Genomic DNA, 19,784 nt, shown 5'->3' on the forward strand with positions numbered 1-19,784 from the left:
TAGAAACAGAGTTTGCAGTCCACTGCTCATTAAGACAGGTTTTGCTGACCGGTGGAAGAAAATATTCCGTACATGTGAGCCTCCCACCAGGTGACATCATGTGAATCAATGTATTTGCCCCATAGGATGGCATCTGTTACTTTTTTGAACTAGGTGACATCTGAAAATGTACAGTTTCCTACATGGTGAAACCTATCATAGTGAGCCATGCTTCATTATTTTATGTCACCATTTTCTTTTCAGTGTATGTTGAAAGGTAAGTTTTGATATATTTTTTTAACATATTAGCACCTAATTTATTTTTAATAAACATTTATTCTTGATTTTTGGAAAACTTTATTATGGCTACCAATTTATGGAAATATGAGGAAGTTTTGTTCACTTAGGTCCTAAATGTGAAATTTTGCGTCATCCTCATTTGGGGACACTGAACAGTTACGGTTGTTTCATCCATACATTGATTACTAGAAAAACGACAAGAGATGATGAAATTGGCAACAATAATTTCATAACAACATTTCAAAATTATTATTTACTTTACAGCAACTCACATTTACAAAAGTTTTAATACAAAAACTTTCTAAAACAATCATTTGTCAAGGCCTAAGTGATATGTGAGGATGCATTTCATACAGAGTGTAGCATTACACTTCCCACATTATGTTCTTGGCCTTCCTTTACAGTTCTCAAACTGGTACCTTCTTTGTTTTTTATGCTTCTGAATGACATGCAGTATCCGCTCATATTGTATTTCTGGTACTTTAGCCCTGGAAGATGAAACGAGTTTTGTTGGACTTCGTTTAATTGACCTCATTTCAACACCTTTCTTTAGGCGTGTTGTGGCAATCTGTCTTTTGAATCCCAAAGAGAAGTCCTTCATTGCACCTCTTGAAAGCTAGGTACACATTTACAACAGTCTCATACCTACCATCCTTGTACTGCAATTGTATGTTTCTGTGTTAGCCAGTCGTGAAGATTGATGCCTCCATTAAATTCTTGCATGTGTTTGTGAAACACTGAGCCTTTCTTTCTGGGATATATTCCAAATTGGACTTTGACAGTAGGGAGCAGTATCAAAATTAGTCGCTAGAGCAACACACTTGTCATCATTCAGTTTTGTGGCCAAGATTTCCTTCTCTGTCAAATCTGAACTCAAAATATCCCCTCCCTTTGTCTTTCATTACATTATCAGGTATACGGGACACTTCCTTTTTGCTTTCTCATATGGTTCCACTTGCACAGAATCCTAAATCGGATGAGCAGTCATGAGTAGTAAAGTAATTGTCAAAAAAAATACTTTGTAATTGTTTGACTCACCAGTAATGGACGACATTTTCAAAGCTACATTTTCCTTGTGTCCTTCCCATAGTATAGTAAAAATTTGTAACAGTAGCCATAATTACTTCGAAAGGCCCGTAGCCTACATCCAATACATCCAAAGTCTTATAAACTGCTTTATTGGGTGATGTCCGTAGTACCCCATGACGATTCCATCAGCTGCTAGATTTTCCTGAAGACATCCCATCCTCGATAATTTTGTGCTTGGGCCTCTGCTAATGGTTTTATTTTGAAACCTTTGACACTTTTGTTTTCATTGGTCTTTTTACTATGTGATGCAGACTTAAGTTCAAGATATATCAAGACACATTACATCTTTCACTATCTGAACACCAAGAGCATTATCCTCAGACCAATAATCTGTTTCCATCTAACTTCTTCTTTAAGGAATCTTTTAAAATAAACATGAGGACTGTCTTCGTTGTCTCTTTAATGTAAAATTTTATTTGTGCCTGCAATATTGCATACATAGGTAATCCCTAACAAGTCATCTTCAGTATTTTCCTCTGTCTGCTCATCAACATCCGGAGGTAGACCTACCTTATCTGTATGTTTTTCTTCGCGAAATATGTTTTCTGCTACCTCTTCAGCAGTTTTAAAAATTTGGCGAGTCATGGCAAAGAAATCTGAAGAACCCAAAGAACATAACATTTACTGTGGAAGTGCCCAGTGTCCTCAAATGAGGATGGCAAGAAGGAAACACTACTGTCCTCAGTCAAGTACAATGGGCTCTTATGGGTTAATAACTTGGCAGTAATATTTATTTCCTCTTGGTTAACCAAGGTTACAGTATAAATTTTATTAATGCACAGTAGACAAGTTCAGTAATTTTAATGTTTATATGCCTAAGGTTAATCACATTTTTTCATAATTAATTATGTAAATAATAAGAACACATCTTTCACAGATGAGTGCTGTTAGCAGGTGTACTTTCAACCCATTGTGGTTACTCAGTGAAGAATATTTAGTGTTGTTAGAGGAAATGAAAAAAGACAAGTATTCTGCCTACAGTAAGCTAAGGAAAAGACCATTTAGCTTGAGTAATATGGTAGAGATGCATTAACAAATCATGTGAAAGGGAAGACATGTAAATTGACTATTGAACTTTCAAAGAAATGTTTACCTGTTTCCTGTTTTGTCAAAAAGATGATGGTTTCGTCAGAGTGTCCGTACTTCTGGAAAGTGATCACAAAGTACCAAGTAAAATGCAGGCATCTTGTTCATTAGCTTTCACTTCTGCTAAAGAAATTCTCTACAAATGTTTTCATTTTCAGCAAAAGCAACAAAATTGTGTAATGCCAACACAGCAGATATTGTTTCTCTTTTCACAACAATGTTTCCAGATGGTGAAATTGCATCAAAACTGCAGTTACAGCAATTGTGCATAGTGTTCCTCTATAGTTTGGTGATACCATTTCAGAAACTGTAAAAAAACTGTGACCATGTTATTGCATACTATGATGGACAATTAAACAAAATCACTCAGAAGCACAAATAGACTTGGTACTCAGATTTTAGGATGCTGAGAAAAACTAGGTCTCTGAGATTTTTAACATCTGTGCGTTTTATTTATTTATTTATTTATTTATTTATTTATTAGGGCACACAACCATGCAAGACCTTTTAAATGGGGGAAAATGATTTGGGTGAAGAAAACACAAACTAAGTTACACATGTATCAAGGGATGGCCCACATGTCGTCTTGAAGGTATTGTGAAAGTTAACAAGTGAGTTACAAGAATCAAAGGCTACCATGTGTATTACACACACACTACATAATGCCTTTACAGCAAGCATTAAAAACATTGATTGGAATGTAGTAGAGCTTTCATGAGTGTTGTATTATGTATCCAAGGATGTGCCAGCAAAGGAACTGATTATATTAACTCAAAAGGTTCCAGTATATTCTCACTTACGCAGCTGAGTGAGCTATTTCTATCTCATTGGCTTTATCAGTATTTGTAACAGATGTTGTTCGGAGTCAGAGCGTCAGAGACCAGTCCTAGTTCTGCAGTAGTTTCAGAGCACATCCTTTTGGCTTGAAAGTGGTATTTTTTTATATCTGTTGCTTCACACTTTGAAACATTTTTTGGAGAAAGATAATTTCATTCCTTCAAACTGGTTTTGCAAAAAAAAAAAAAAGTTAAAGGCATCACTGATTTACATATGTTGCAGTTCTGAAATAACTGTTCAGTCTATATGAAGGTTCTGTTACAGAAGTTAATGGGGAGTCGCCAGTAAAATTGGCTTTGATGAAGGCAATTGCATATTTAGATCCAAGTATGATGACATTCAAATCAGCAGAAACAACCACTGATTTACACTTATGCCATCAGCCTCTGGTTGAGAAAGATGTCTTTCCGCAAAGTAGGCTGTTAGTGCTAAGCATTAATTTAAGGAGTTCTTCACTACCAAGAATAAAACGAGAATGTTAATGTACAAACAAAAGAAAAGTAGACTGGATCATCACTGGACCAAACTTTTAAGCTCATTGGGGAAGAGGAATTTCCTGATCTAAGGTCTGTGGTAACATTTATTTCCATACTTTCTCATGGGAATGCATCATTTGAATGGGGGTTTTCTTTGAATTCAGATGGCATTATGGAACATCAAAAAGAAAAAATACTGATCAACAGCAGGGTTTTTATGCTGTTATTTCTTCTGGAGAGTAGAAAATGTTGAAATAATGGAGTGGTTGATACATAAGTGAAAAATGATCATTCTCATTATGTGGAGTCACAGCAGAGTGCTGCTGATGAAATTAATCTTCTTACAAATAAAAAATAAAAATTATTAGCAGATACTGAAAGAAGATACTTGTTGAAGAAAAAATGCAAGATCGTAAAAAGTAGTGCTACTTGAAACTTTCTTCTTTATAGTTTTATACATGTGAGACAACTTTTTTGTAATTTTAAAATAGTTTTCAAGTTTTCCTTTAAACTAACGTATGGAGAACATTATATACACATGATGGCTACATTTGTGTCAATGTACCTAGTATATTATTCCATTGAATATTCATCTGTGTAAAACTGAAGTATAAGGAACTACACCTTCCACATCATTAATGGGAGATTAAATTTATTACGTACCATTTCACAAGAAATCATCCGAAAAGTGTATGAATTTTGCATTTACATTAAACTGTAAGTACTTTGCCAGTATTTTTTATTCAAGTCGTAGGTCACTAGTTAAACTTAAAATTTGTGTGTATATCTTTACCTGACGATTTCTACACAGCTAAATGTGTTATTTTCCATTTTTAACACAATTTTTAAAAGAGCAAACTGCCATTTGACTGTGTATTACTATAAAGGACAATACTAAAAGTTGTTAGACCTTATTATGTCATATCTGTTGAGACAGTCCAAAGTATGTAAACAAGACATGTTAGTCCTGTTTACCTGATTTGCACTGCCTTAACAGATAGGGCATAATAATGGTCTGACAACTTCTAGCGTTGTACTTGATAATGATATAAAAGTCAAAATCTGAATAGTACAGAACATAATGTAGTAATATACAGTCAACTGGTGGTTTACTCCTTTAAACTGCATTGCATGACTCTTACTCAACATCATTTTTCATTGTTCAAATCATTTAATTTAAATTAATTTACAGATTGATTTAAAATGTGTGCACTTCAATCTGGAATTCTTCTTGTTCGATATGTTGTGCTTCATCCAATGTATTGCAGTTCACTTTGCCATTTGGTGGTGGTACATTGAAATGTCAGTATGTCAAAGTATGTTAGGTATTTTCAGTTAAGCATTAACGTATAAAATCAGCATTTTTTTTAAAGAAAAAGAGCAGTAATATACTGAATATTTAAAGCCTGCTCAACATTCCATATGGGAAAAATTTAGTAAAATTCTGGAAAAGTCCTTAGAAAGTCATGGAAATTTAGTCAGCCATTAGAGTGTCAACCATGTACTCCTTCTTAGTGTGCTCTAGGTGAGTACCCAGTGTTGCATGCATATTTATTTATTCCCATTTTCTTTTAGAAAAGTAAGAAGATAACTATTTCTCTCTCTCTCTCTCTCTCTCTCTCTCTCTCTCTCTCTCTCTCTCTCTCTCTCTCCCCCTCCAACTATCCAACTCTTTACCTCTTACACCTGCCTCACCTCCTTACATCTTCTTCGTCTATCACCCCACGCCCTTTACCAATTCCACCAACTTCCTAACATCCTCTCCATCTTCAACTAGCGTCCTCACCATCGTCTGCCCTTTTCCATCTGCCCACTACCCATCTTCCGTCTTCCACATGCCTCCCCTTCCCCCCAATCTCATTCCAGCGCCTCCCCCCACCCTAATGTTGGTCCATCACCTCCCCCACCCCCATGTGGGTTCATCTCCTCCCCCCCCCCCCCCCCTCCTCGCCCCAGTGTTGGTCCAACTCCACCCCCGCCCCAATGTCGGTCCATGTCCTTTCCCCCCACACCAATGTCGGTCCATGTCCTTTCCCCCCACACCAATGTGGGTCCATCTCCTCCACCCTGCACCAGTGTCGGTCCATCTCCTCCACCCTGCGCCAGTGTCGGTCCATCTCCTCCACCCTGCGCCAGTGTCGGTCCATCTCCTCCACCCTGCGCCAGTGTCGGTCCATCTCCTCCACCCTGCGCCAGTGTCGGTCCATCTCCTCCACCCTGCGCCAGTGTCGGTCCATCTCCTCCACCCTGCGCCAGTGTCGGTCCATCTCCTCCACCCTGCGCCAGTGTCGGTCCATCTCCTCCACCCTGCGCCAGTGTCGGTCCATCTCCTCCACCCTGCGCCAGTGTCGGTCCATCTCCTCCACCCTGCACCAGTGTCGGTCCATCTCCTCCACCCTGCACCAGTGTCGGTCCATCTCCTCCACCCTGCACCAGTGTCGGTCCATCTCCTCCACCCTGCACCAGTGTCGGTCCATCTCCTCCACCCTGCACCAGTGTCGGTCCATCTCCTCCACCCTGCACCAGTGTCGGTCCATCTCCTCCACCCTGCACCAGTGTCGGTCCATCTCCTCCACCCTGCACCAGTGTCGGTCCATCTCCTCCACCCTGCACCAGTGTCGGTCCATCTTCTCACACCCCCACTCCGCCCCCCCCCCCCCCCCCCCCCCCCCCGCAACATGGTCGATCCATCTCCTCACCCGTACCCCCCGCACAAATGTCGGTCCATCACCTCACCCCCCCCCCCCTCCTGCAGACCAATGTCTGTTGGTCCGTCTCCTCTCCCCCCCCCAAACCAATGTCTATCGGTCCCCCCCCCCCTCCCCCCCACCCCACCCCACCCCCACCCCCCGGACCAATGTCTGGCGGTCCGTCTCCTCTCCCCCCCTGCCCCCGCTGTTCAATGTCCACTCTCTCTATCATCTTCTCCATCTTCTCATCCCCCTCCTTTCCCCATCCAACTCCTCCCCTGTCACCCCCAACCCCATGGGAGATAGATGGTTCTTACACTCAACGGCACCTTTCCAGACAATGCCTTTTGTGTACAAAGTTTGACTGACGTCAGTCTAGTGGTTTCCAGACAGTGAGCTGTGTGTGTGTGTGTGTGTGTGTGTGTGTGTGTGTGTGTGTGTGTGTGTGTGTGTGTGTGTGTGTGTGTGAAGTGATTTTTATATTTCGTGTAGTTCAACTACCACTGACATGCTGAGTTCTCTGTTGTTCACAGGAGCAACATTTTTCAGATGGAAAACAAAAGCCTGTGATAGCACCACATTTAGAACAATACTGGTGCATATCTACCTTCCTCTCTTTGTAATTTTGGTATTACTTACGGAGTTGAAAATATTGAATTTAGAAGTCAGAAAAATACAAGAATAAATGTATACATTCAGAAAAAAGATCGTGAGGAACACAGAAGTATATACAGATACACAGAACCATTTGACTGAAACATCGGACATGTGGTAACCCAGGCTCAGGTGCTACACTCATGACTTTTGAAGTACCACAGGTACTAATTAGTTGTGACCTGTTGAATATTTATCAGCCTCCTTTTCTCCCCAAGTTTATATCAGCACTCAAAGAGCTTAGAATATTTATTATTATTTACTTTCGTGAGTGATGTTTTTATTTATTTATTTATTTATTACTATTTGTGATACTTTCCAATTCACCAAGGTTTTGTTTCCAGCAACATAGTGTGGCAGCTACACCCAGGTACAAGGATTCTTTAACTTACCAAACGAGAAAGCGTTGCTATGTTGATAGAATAAAAAACACACAAACACACACACAAATATTCAAGCTTTCGCAACCCATGGTTGCTTCATCAGGAAAGAGGGAAGGACTTATTACGAAGCAATGATTGTAATCTACTGGTTGTGTGTATATTGTGACTGCAATGTTCCATAATATGCTTTCAGAGGGTATAAATTTTGGTAAGTGTTGTGCATAGCACTACAAAATTCATCATTACTAGAAGAACATTGTATAAATTGAACCCTGCCTGGAACAGTTCCATCCTCCGTCACAGCGGGACCCACCTCCTCTTCCTCAAAATCACCCTCTCCAAACCTTCCAGGAATTTCTGACTTCCAGCCTTGCTTCTCAATCCTTCTTAAAAAACCTTAATCCTACTCCCAACATCACCACTGCTGAAGCCCAAGCTATCTGAGATCTGAAGGCTGACCGATCCATCGTCATTCTTCCGGCAGACAAGGGTTCCACGACCGTGGTACTTGATCGTCAGGAGTATTTGGCTGAGGGACTGCGTCAGCTTTCAGACAACACCACATAAAAAGTTTGCCAAGGTAATCCCATTCCTGAGGTCCAGGCGGAGCCTCAAGGAATCCTCAGAACCTTAGGCCCCCTACAAAACTTTTCATCTGACTCCATCAACCTCCTGACCCCACCGACACCCCGCACCCCTACCTTCTACCTTCTTCCTAAAATTCGCAAACCCAATCATCCCGGCCGCCCCATTGTAGCTGGTTACCAAGCCCCCGCAGAACGTATCTCTGCCTACGTAGATCAACATCTTCAACCCATTACATGCAGTCTCCCATCCTTCATCAAAGACACCAACCACTTTCTCGAACGCCTGGAAACCTTACCCAGTCTGTTACCCCCGGAAACCATCCTTGTAACCATTGATGCCACTTCCTTATACACAAATATTCCGCACGTCCAGGGCCTCGCTGCGATGGAGCACTTCCTTTCACGCCAATCACCTGCCACCCTACCTAAAACCTCTTTCCTCATTACCTTAGCCAGCTTCATCCTGACCCACAACTTCTTCACTTTTGAAGGCCAGACATACCAACAATTAAAGGGAACAGCCATGGGTACCAGGATGGCCCCCTCGTACGCCAACCTATTCATGGGTCGCTTAGAGGAAGCCTTCTTGGTTACCCAGGCCTGCCAACCCAAAGTTTGGTACAGATTTATTGATGACATCTTCATGATCTGGACTCACAGTGAAGAAGAACTCCAGAATTTCCTCTCCAACCTCAACTCCTTTGGTTCCATCAGATTCACCTGGTCCTACTCCAAATCCCATGCCACTTTCCTTGACGTTGACCTCCATCTGTCCAATGGCCGGCTTCACACGTCCGTCCACATCAAACCCACCAACAAGCAACAGTCCCTCCATTATGACAGCTGCCACCCATTCCACATCAAACGGTCCCTTCCCTAAAGCCTAGGTCTTCGTGGCAAACGAATCTGCTCCAGTCCTGAATCCCTAAACCATTACACCAACAACCTGAAAACAGCTTTCACATCCCGCAACTACCCTCCCGACCTGGTACAGAAGCAAATAACCAGAGCCACTTCCTCGTCCCCTCAAACCCAGAACCTCCCACAGAAGAACCACAAAAGTGCCCCACTTGTGACAGGATACTTTCCGGGACTGGATCAGACTCTGAATGTGGCTCTCCAGCAGGGATACGACTTCCTCAAATCCTGCCCCGAAATGAGATCCATCCTTCATGAAATCCTCCCCACTCCACCAAGAGTGTCTTTCTGCCGTCCACCTAACCTTCGTAACCTGTTAGTTCATTCCTATGAAATCCCCAAACCACCTTCCCTACCCTCTGGCTCCTACCATTGTAACCGCCCCCGGTGTAAAACCTGTCCAATGCACACCCCCCACCACCACCTACTCCAGTCCTGTAACCCGGAAGGTGTACACGATCAAAGGCAGAGCCACGTGTGAAAGCACCCACGTGATTTACCAACTGACATGCCTACGCTGTGAAGCTTTCTATGTGGGAATGACCAGCAACAAACTGTCCATTCGCATGAATGGACACAGGCAGACAGTGTTTGTTGGTAATGAGGATCGCCCTGTGGCTAAACATGCCTTGGTGCACGGCCAGCACATCTTGGCACGTGTTACACCGTCCGGGTTATCTGGATACTTCCCACTAACACCAACCTGTCAGAACTCCGGAGATGGGAACTTGCCCTTCAGTATATCCTCTCTTCTTGTTATCCGCCAGGCCTCAACCTCCGCTAATTTCAAGTTGCCGCCGCTCATACCTCACCTGTCTTTCAACAACATCTTTGCCTCTGTACTTCCGCCTCGACTGACATCTCTGCCCAAACTCTTTGCCTTTACAAATGTCTGCTTGTGCCTGTGTATGTGCGTATGGATATGTGTGTGTGTGCGAGTGTATACCTGTCTGTATACGTGTGGATGGATATGTGTGTGTGTGCGCGAGTGTATACCTGTCCTTTTTTCCCCCTAAGATAAGTCTTTCCGCTCCCGGGATTGGAATGACTCCTTACCCTCTCCATTAAAACCCACTTCCTTTCGTCTTCCCCTCTCCTTCCCTCTTTTCTGATGAGGCAACAGTTTGTTGCGAAAGCTTGAATTTTGTGTGTATGTTTGTGTTTGTTTGTGTGTCTATCGACCTGCCAGCGCTTTCGTTCGGTAAGTCACCTCATCTTTGTTTTTATATATAATTTTTCCCACGTGGAATGTTTCATATATATATATATATATATATATATATATATATATATATATATATATATATATATATATATATATATATATATATATATGGTTATAATAGAGGGAAACATTCCACGTAGGAAATATATCTAAAAACAAAGATGATGTGACTTACCAAATGAAAGTGCTGGCAGGTCGACAGACACACAAACATACACACAAAATTCAAGCTTTCGCAACAAACTGTTGCCTCATCAGGAAAGAGGGAAGGAGAGGGAAAGACGAAAGGATGTGGGTTTTAAGGGAGAGGGTAAGGAGTCATTCCAATCCCGGGAGCGGAAAGACTTACCTTAGGGGGAAAAAAGGACGGGTATACACTCGTGCGCGCACACACACACACATATCCATCCACACATATACAGACACAAGCAGACCTGCCAGCACTTTCATTTGGTAAGTCACATCATCTTTGTTTTTATATATATATATATATATATATATATATATAGAGAGAGAGAGAGAGAGAGAGAGAGAGAGAGAGGTTATATTTTCAGGTCCCCAGTTATTATTAGTATTAATAATAATAATATTATAATATTAAAAATACGTATGTCTGGTTTCTACTTTGCCTATCTCCAGTGCAGTAATATGGTCTGTATTGGTGTTGAACAGTATATTCCACTTCCTTGAGGAGCACTTTGCTTACAATCTGTGGAACACACATTAGTGTCTCTGTTCCTTTGTAAATATGTATTATGTTTTTATGACAGTATTTACATTCTTGATGATTTCCTCACAGTGGCCCCCATGGAACAAAAACTGTAATCGATATATCCCCCAGTACACTGCCATGAAACTTGGAACTTCAGTAGCATTTGAGCACCCCACAACCAAGTTTGCGGACTATCGGCTGTCTGAGTGAACGAATTTTGCTGAACACCACACTGCTGTCACAATCAGCTGCATTAAAAGGGTCAACATTGTTACTTTGATATGTTGTCTCAGTGTAATGTTAAGTTTTTTCCTAATTGTAAATCATATATTGGAAAACCATTTGCTACATCAGTGTGTGTGTGTGTGTGTGTGTGTGTGTGTGTGTGTGTGTGTGTGTGTGTGTTTTACAAATTATGTAATCAGATTCCAATGGTTATGTGTCTGATAAATCTTTATTTCCCTATTTTTGTAGCCAAGAAACAGCATGTATGCCAGTATGTACCACCATAACATGTACCCGCCAAAGGCATCACCACCAGCAGCAGCTCCTGCAGCCAGTAATTTTCCAGTTCATCCAGATGTGAGATTAAAAAAGCTCCCATTCTTTGATTTGCTTGGTGAACTGCTGAAACCATCTAGTTTAGGTAATTTTGTGGCATGTAATGAATAAATAAATAACTTACAAAATGATATGATGAAATACCTTATAACACAATAGCAGATGTGGTAGTTATTGTAGTTAAGCTATTAAACCTACATTCTTCATTACACCACACAGTCTGCTCTCAATACAGAAGCCTGCTGGACGTTTTGTGTATATGGGTTTGGGGGGCGGGGGGGGAGCCCCCTTGCCCATCCCTGTTCAAATGTATGCTGCAGTAACTGTTAGTTGTTGTTAAGTGTATGAAGTGGCCTGTGTTTTAGGCAGGCTTCAGATATGAAAATACTCTAACAACCTGATATAGATACAGAAACAGCTAGAAACTGACATCGAAGATCAATTTGTGTTCCAGAAAAATGTAGGTTCATGCTGGGCAATGCTGACCTCATGACTTATCTTGGAAGATAGATTAAAGAAAGGCAAACCTACAATTATAGCATTTGTAGAGTTAGAGAAAGCTTTTGACAGTGTTGACTGAACTATGCTATTTGAAGTTCTGAAGGTAGTAGGAGTAAAATAAAGGGTGGGAAAGGTTATATTAAGCTTCTGTTGAAACCAGACTACAGTTACAGGGGTTGAAGGATATGAAAAAAAAGCAATAGTTGAGAAAGTAATGGCAGTGTTGTAGCCCATTGCTGATGTTATTCAATTTGTGCATTGAGGAAGTAGTAAAGGAAACCAAAGAAACATTTGGAGAAGGGCTCCAAGTTCAGGGAAAAGAAATAAAAGCTTCAAGATTTGTCAGTGACAGTAATTCTGCCAGTCAATAAAGGACTTGGAAGAACAGTTGAGCAATATGAATTGTCTCTTGGAAAGAGATGATATATAATGATGGTAAGCAATGAAAACCTTGTCACTCCAGTTTATGGCTATAAATGCATTTATGGAAAAAGGAATTTGTTAATATCAGATATAAATTTGATAGTTGGTTTATTCAGTGTCAGATCAACAAGTGCTTTTAAAGAATGAGATTTTCACTCTGCAGCTTAGTGTGCACTGATATGAAACTTCCTGGCAGATTAAAACTGTGTGCCAAACCGAGATTTGAACTCGGGACCTTTGCCTTTTGCAGGCCAGTGCTCTACCAACTGAGCTACCCAAGCACGACCCACGACCCGTCCTCACAGCTCAGGTTCGCAGAAGAGCTTCTGAGAAGTTTGGAAGGAAGGAGACGAGGTACTGGCAGAATTGAAGCTGTGAGGATGGGTCGTGAGTTGTGCTTGGGTAGCTCAGGTGGTAGAGCACTTGCCCGCGAAAGGCGAAGGTCCCGAGTTCGAGTCTCAATCAGGCACACAGTTTTAATCCGCCAGGAAGTTTAAAGTGCTTTTAAATTTATTTGAAATTAAGTATGCATGTAGTATTCATAAACAGTAACACAAAGCAGTTTTTACACACTCCTCTGATAAAAGGATACTGAGTGATCAAAAATGTAAAAACAATCAAATTTTTAACTTTTGGGAAGACGCTGATTTGTTCACAACTTGTGTTAAAATTAAGATAGAATAATGAAATTGAGCTCATTTGAAAGCTCACTTAAAGGGTGCACACATGATATAAAACTTAATTAACTGCAAACATATAGTCATTTTTAATAAAAACATCATTAGTGAATTCTGAGAATCTGTATTTTTAAAATTCTCAAAAAACTTTGACAGATACTGTTTTCCTCTATGTATTCGGAAAGCTTCAGCTTGGTATGAGCACAACTATCAAACTTTAGATTTAAGATAGTGCTGTAAAAACAACTTCAAAAATTGCCTTATAAGTTTTGAATTAAAACATACACGTTGCAAATCTTAAAAAAAAATCGCTACAACTGAATACCAGAGATAGACCTAAAATTAGTTCGTTGTTAGTTCTTGTTACTTACTTAGATGATTAATATCAGTATGTTTCATCGTGTTTCTAGCCAAGCAATTTGCTGGATGTCACAATTGCTGCATGGGATGATGTTAATGTTCACCCTCTAGCAGTTTGAGTATACAAGGTAGCCTTCCATGATACTTACGGAAAGAATGTCTGACTGGGGCATGTGGAAGATATAGATGGTCCGTGTGGATGTAAGACACTAACTGTGATTTAATCCTTTTCCTAATTTTTTCCAACTATACAGCCAAAAAATTTAATAGTGTCTCAAGTAAAATATATTACTTCTCTGATGGAGTAGCAGCTCAGTATAATAATAACTACTTAATCAACCTGTGCTATCATGAAGATGATTTCCATGTTGAAGCCCAGTGGCATTTTCAGCCACCTTCCATGGTAAAGGGGCTAACGATGGTGTTTGTGGAACAGTCAAGCGACTGGCTACCTGAGCAGGTCTGCAACACCCATACATTGATCACACCAACAACTTTGTATTTGCCAAGGATAGTGTAGAGGGGATCAGTTTCAAGTATCCTGCTGTGAAGGATTTTAATTTAAATTTATAAAGAGGTTTGAGAAATATTGCACAGTTGCAGAGGCACAAAAACTTCACATCTTTTACTCTATAATGAAAGCGAAATTGAACTGTCAACAACTGTAGACTAGACAGTGATCGAATATTGTTCGATGACACCACAGTATATATTGCTTGTGAATGACTCTGATGGCCAGCATGTGTAGTTGGAAAAAATTAGGAAAAGGATTAAATCACAGTTAACTTCTTAAATTCACATGGACTGTCCACATCTTTTACATTCCCCAATCATGTTCTTTCCATAAGCAGCAGGGAACTAAAGGCAATCTTGAACTCACAAACTACTAAAGGGCAAATATGTACATTAAGGCCCATCCATATGTGTTGATCGGTCTGTTCAACGTGCACACAGACAGATTGTTGTGTGTGAACAGGAGATTTGTGTAGATATGAAATGTGCGCAAACCTCTAAGTTGGAGGCTTCTAACATTTTTATGACTTACATGTGAGTGTGGGTCTGGGTTATACTGATTTATTTCCCCAAACCACATTCCACTTCTTTACGAGATGACTTACTTGGGATCTGCAGCCACTCTTCTTTACTTCTTAAGTTTTAGCTGCTAGAAACTCTCTTGACATCTTCTCCGTTGAATAATGCTAGGTACAGGAACTTTCAAGCCTCTTTTTACTAGTGAAATAAGAAACCATACAAACTTTTCATTTTGTCAATGAACGATGTATTTGACTTTCAAGCACAATAAAAATTCTCACATTCAACTTAATATGTAACTTCATTAAGCCTCTCGTACAGTCGTATGTTAGAAACAAATTGATTTACGTTCGAAAGTAAGTCTGCTTAGACACCAGGACTTTCAGAAAAGGAGATCGTAAAAACATCTTGCCTCTAACAAGGCTGAGTCAAGATTCTATATGAGTAGGTTTTCAACTGTTTTTGTTTCACATAACAATAGCCAGTGCGACAATAAGTACAAAGCTGCTTATAGATTCCATGGTTCTTCCAAACACACTCACTAACACATCTATGGATTTTGACAGGTACTTGTCGGTGCCACTCGACCGCTGCGACTGATTTTAAACCTGCACACACGAACATGTGACGCGCAGTAGGTAGAATTTACCATCGAACACTCGTATCTAGAACATCGTGTGTTCGAAATGGTAGAAGGCTGAGAGGTTCTAGAATTTACACAGAAATTCTTGAATCACTACATATGCACGTTAACTCGGAATGTTAACGTCCTTGTGGGTATACAATTTAACATCCTTTACATTGTATTTCCCATTTTCTAATCCGGTTGTGGGATCAACTAAAAATGTCTTAGGATGGACCACCGTTTGTACCCAGTATGGTTCCTCATATTTTTGTAAAAACTTAAGAGTCTCTTTCTTCAGAGTCGAGCTGGGAAGGTTTGTTTTATAAGAACCAGGTCATCGACTTGGTACTGAGGCTCTACAGCCTTTTTGTTATGCTTACTTGCTCTTTGCTGCACCTTTTCTATCAAATTTTTGGAAATTATTTCCTGATTTACTTTGTAATTGACACTAGGTTGTTCAGGCCAATTAAAATACTTAATTAAAGGTTCTCCTACAAAAGGTTTGCCTATAACATCTAAAGGTGTCAACCCAGTCGATAAATGAGGTAATTCATTTTGGGTAATTTCAAAGTCCTTAATTTTCATTGCCCACAAAGTACATTTTGCATGGTAGTATGTACGACATAATATCCCAATTTCCTTCATTACGCGTTACACGGATTTGATGATGGGTTATAATTGGATACTAACACTTGTTGAATACTTTCCCACACTAGGAATTCTCTAAATTTGTTACTCACAAATTGTGCTCCATTACCTATAAGAAACCCTTGTGGTTTACCTACTTCTATAAAATATTGTTCTAAACAGTGTATAACTGTCTGTGTATTTGCTCTCTTAATAGGGTATAGTTTAACATATTTTGACCAACATTCTATGATAACCAAAATATATGATACTCCTCCCTTTGCTTGTTGAATTTGTCCAAAGAAATCGGCTGCTGTAAGGTCGTGTAATGACTTGTGGATAATAGGATACATTCTGTATTTCAAGTGAGTATTACTCTCTTTTTACTTTCTGGCAAGTTTCACAGGCTCTAATTAAAGGTGCTATTTTATGCCCTAGTTTCTTGGAATAATAAAATTTATTCATATGAGATATGTAGTTTTTGATTCAGAAGTGGCCATACCCTGTGCGAACATACCATACAAGTTCGTCTTCCGTTACCTTCGGAATACATAAACGCCAATGCTGTGATGTTACACTGTCTCTCCAAAACAAGTTATGATTTACAATTTTCCATTTTCCCAATTGATTAGGAGGTAAAGTTTCAGGGAGAGCATAAGGGAACAATTGACAGGAATGGGGGAAAGAAATACAGTAGAAGAAGAATGGGTAGCTTTGAGGGATGAAGTAGTGAAAGTAGCAGAGGATCAAGTAGGTAAAAAGGCGAGGGCTAGTAGAAATCCTTGGGTAACAGAAGATATATTGAATTTAATTGATGAAAGGAGAAAGTATAAAAATGCAGTAAATGAAGCAGGCAAAAAGGAATACAAACGTCTCAAAAATGAGATCGACAGGAAGTGCAAAATGGCTAAGCAGGGATGGCTAGAGGACAAATGTAAGGACGTAGAGGCTTATCTCACTAGGGGTATATATAGATACTGCCTACAAGAAAATTAAAGAGACGTTTGGAGAAAAGAGAGCCACTTGTATGAATATCAAGAGCTCATATGGAAACCCAGTTCTAAGTAAAGAAGGGAAAGTGGAAAAGTGGAAGGAGTATATAGAGGGTCTATACAAGGGCGATGTACTTGAGGACAATATTATGGAAATGGAAGAGGATGTAGATGAATATGAAATGGGAGATAAGATACTGCGTGAAGAATTTGGCAGAGCACTGAAAGACCTGAGTCAAAACAAAGCCCCAGGAGTAGACAACATTCAATTGGAACTACTGACGGCCTTGGGAGAGCCAGTCCTGACAAAACTCTACCATCTGGTGAGCAAGACATATGAAACAGGCGAAATACCGTCAGACTTCAAGAATAATACAATAATTCCAATCCCAAAGAAGCAGGTGTTGACAGATGTGAAAATTACCGAACTATCAGTTTAATAAGTCACGGCTGCAAAATACTAACGCGAATTCTTTACAGACGAATGGAAAAACTGGTAGAAGCCGACCTCGGGGAAGATCAGTTTGTATTCCATAGAAATGTTGGAACACGTGAGGCAATACTGACCCTATGACTCATCTTAGAAGCTAGATTAAGGAAGGGAAAACCTACATTTCTAGCATTTGTAGACTTAGAGAAAGCTTTTGACAATGTTGATTGGAATACTCTTTCAAAATCTGAAGGTGGCAGGGGTAAAATACAGGGAGCAAAAGGCTATTTACAATTTGTACAGAAACCAGATGGCAGTTACAAGAGTCGAGGGGTATGAAAGGGAAGAAGTGGTTGGGAAGGGAGTGAGACAGGGTTGTAGCCTATCCCCAATGTCGTTCAATCTTTATATTGAGCAAGCAGTGAAGGAAACAAAAGAAAAATTTGGTGTAGGTATTAAAATCCATGGAAAAGAAATAAAAACTTTGAGGTTCGCCGATGACATTGTAATTCTGTCAGAGACAGCAAAGGACTTGGAAGAGCAGTTGAATGGAATGGGTAGTGTCTTGAAAGGAGGGTATAAGATGAACATCAACAAAAGCAAAATGAGGATAATGGAATGTAGTCGAATAAAGTCAGGTGATGCTGAGGGAATTAGATTAGGAAATGAGACACTTAAAGTAGTAAAGGAGTTTTGCTATTTGGGGAGCAAAATAACTGATGATGGTCGAAGTAGAGAGGGTATAAAATGTAGACTGGCAATGGCAAGGAAAGCGTTTCTGAAGAAGAGAAATTTGTTAACATCGAGTCAGTGTGCGATTTGCAGGGGGGATGGGGGGGGGGGGGATTTCCCCCCCTCTGCATCAGACCATCCACTCCTCTGGTTTTAGTTTATGCATCCCAACCTGGGATGTTTATTTCCCACGCATTGGAGTAAAACTTTGCATATTATTTAAATTTGTGGAGCCGAACACTGAAAGTTTTTAATAATACTATTAATATGTTTCAGTTTTATATCATCAGCATAAGTACAACTTTTCACAAAAAAAATGGTTCAAATAGCTGTGAGCACTATGGGACTTAACTGCTGAGGTCATCAGTCCCCTAGAACTTAGAACTACTTAAACCTAACTAACCTAAGGACATCACACACAGCCATGCCCGAGGCAGGATTCGAACCTGCGACCGTAGCGGTCTCGCGGTTCCAGAATGTAGTGCCTAGAAACGCTCGGCCACTCCGGCCGGCCAACTTTTCACAAATGTGCCTCTACTTTTTGAATTCCCCTCGTATATCTGTACCCGTATGTAGATGATTTTGTAAATAAGCTTTACCTATAATGTACTTTAAAGATATAACAAGGGATGGCTTTTCTGATAGTGCATACTCGCCAATAGTGAGTTTCGGCATTAACATCTATTTATAAATAGCTGTTTAACCATGCGTAACGCCACGGTCCAAGCTAGTAACAAATATAATTCTTCTAACCCCCAAGACATCCCCCCCACTGGTAAAAGCACAAATTGCACCCTGCATCGAGTATAGATTTAAGTGTCAGGAAGTCATTTCTGAAAGTGTATGTATGGAGTGTAGCCATGTATGGAAGTGAAACATGGACGCTAAATAGTTTAGACAAGAAGAGAATAGAAGCTTTTGAAATGTGGTGCTACAGAAGAATGCTGAAGATTAGATGGGTAGATCACATAACTAATGAGGAAGTATTGAATAGGATTGGGGAGAAGAGAAGTTTGTGGCACAACTTGACTAGAAGATGGGATCGATTGGTAGGACATGTTCTGAGGCATCAAGGGATCACCAATTTAGTATTGGAGGGCAGCGTGGAGGGTAAAAATCGTAGAGGGAGACCAAGAGATGAATACACTAAGCAGATTCAGAAGGATGTAGGTTGCTGTAGGTACTGGGAGGTGAAGAGGCTTGCACAGGATAGAGTAGCATGGAGAGCTGCATCAAACCAGTCTCAGGACTGAAGACCACAACAACAGCAACGAGTTCTGGAAACACATAGAAAATACTTCTGTGAAATAAGAATCATGAGGGACGTTCTCTGTTATTCTTTTAACCCTCTCTTTTACCCCGATGTTAGGATATTCTGCTTACATAAAATTAATGGAAAAAAGAACCCCGGGCCCTTCCATATGTTTCAAGTCTTCCATTACTGTGGGTAGCCTCAATAATGCATCAAGTACTATATTTTCAGAACCTTTTATGTATCGTACCTTGATATTGTATTCCTGTAGGAGAAGCATCCAACGAATCGTCCTACTGTGTAGTAACCGACTACTCATCAGAAAGGATAAAGCTTGATGATCTTTATAAATATGGATTTCTGATCCCCATACTAGTGTTTGAAACTTTTGAATACTCCACACAATCACCAATAGTTCTTTTTCGGTAGCTGTGTAATTTAGTTCATGCTTATTTAGGCTATGGCTAGCTAAAGCTATGGTTCTCCTTGGAAAAATTCAGCAGCAATTCTGTAATCAGATGCATCTGTCGAAATATTAATCCGTTCGTCCATAACTGGATGATGTAATATGAGTGACTCAACAAGCGCTCTTTTTAATGTTTCAAATTCATCATTTGCACAGTGAGCCCAAGTCCA

At 40.3% G+C, this 19,784-nt stretch overlaps 1 protein-coding gene across 5 annotated transcripts in view; it reads left to right on the plus strand.

The window, feature by feature from the left end:
• Positions 1-19,784, plus strand: part of LOC126483834 (E3 SUMO-protein ligase PIAS3) — a 277,101-nt gene that overhangs the window by 83,412 nt on the left and 173,905 nt on the right. For all 5 annotated transcript variants that reach the window (XM_050107036.1, XM_050107041.1, XM_050107039.1 and 2 more), the window contains one exon: positions 11,411-11,582. In XM_050107036.1, the coding sequence (XP_049962993.1) occupies positions 11,411-11,582 (172 nt within the window). The remainder of the gene's footprint in view (positions 1-11,410; positions 11,583-19,784) is intronic.

The sequence above is a fragment of the Schistocerca serialis genome, chromosome 6 (genome assembly GCF_023864345.2).
Source record: "Schistocerca serialis cubense isolate TAMUIC-IGC-003099 chromosome 6, iqSchSeri2.2, whole genome shotgun sequence".
Lineage (NCBI taxonomy): Eukaryota > Metazoa > Arthropoda > Insecta > Orthoptera > Acrididae > Schistocerca > Schistocerca serialis.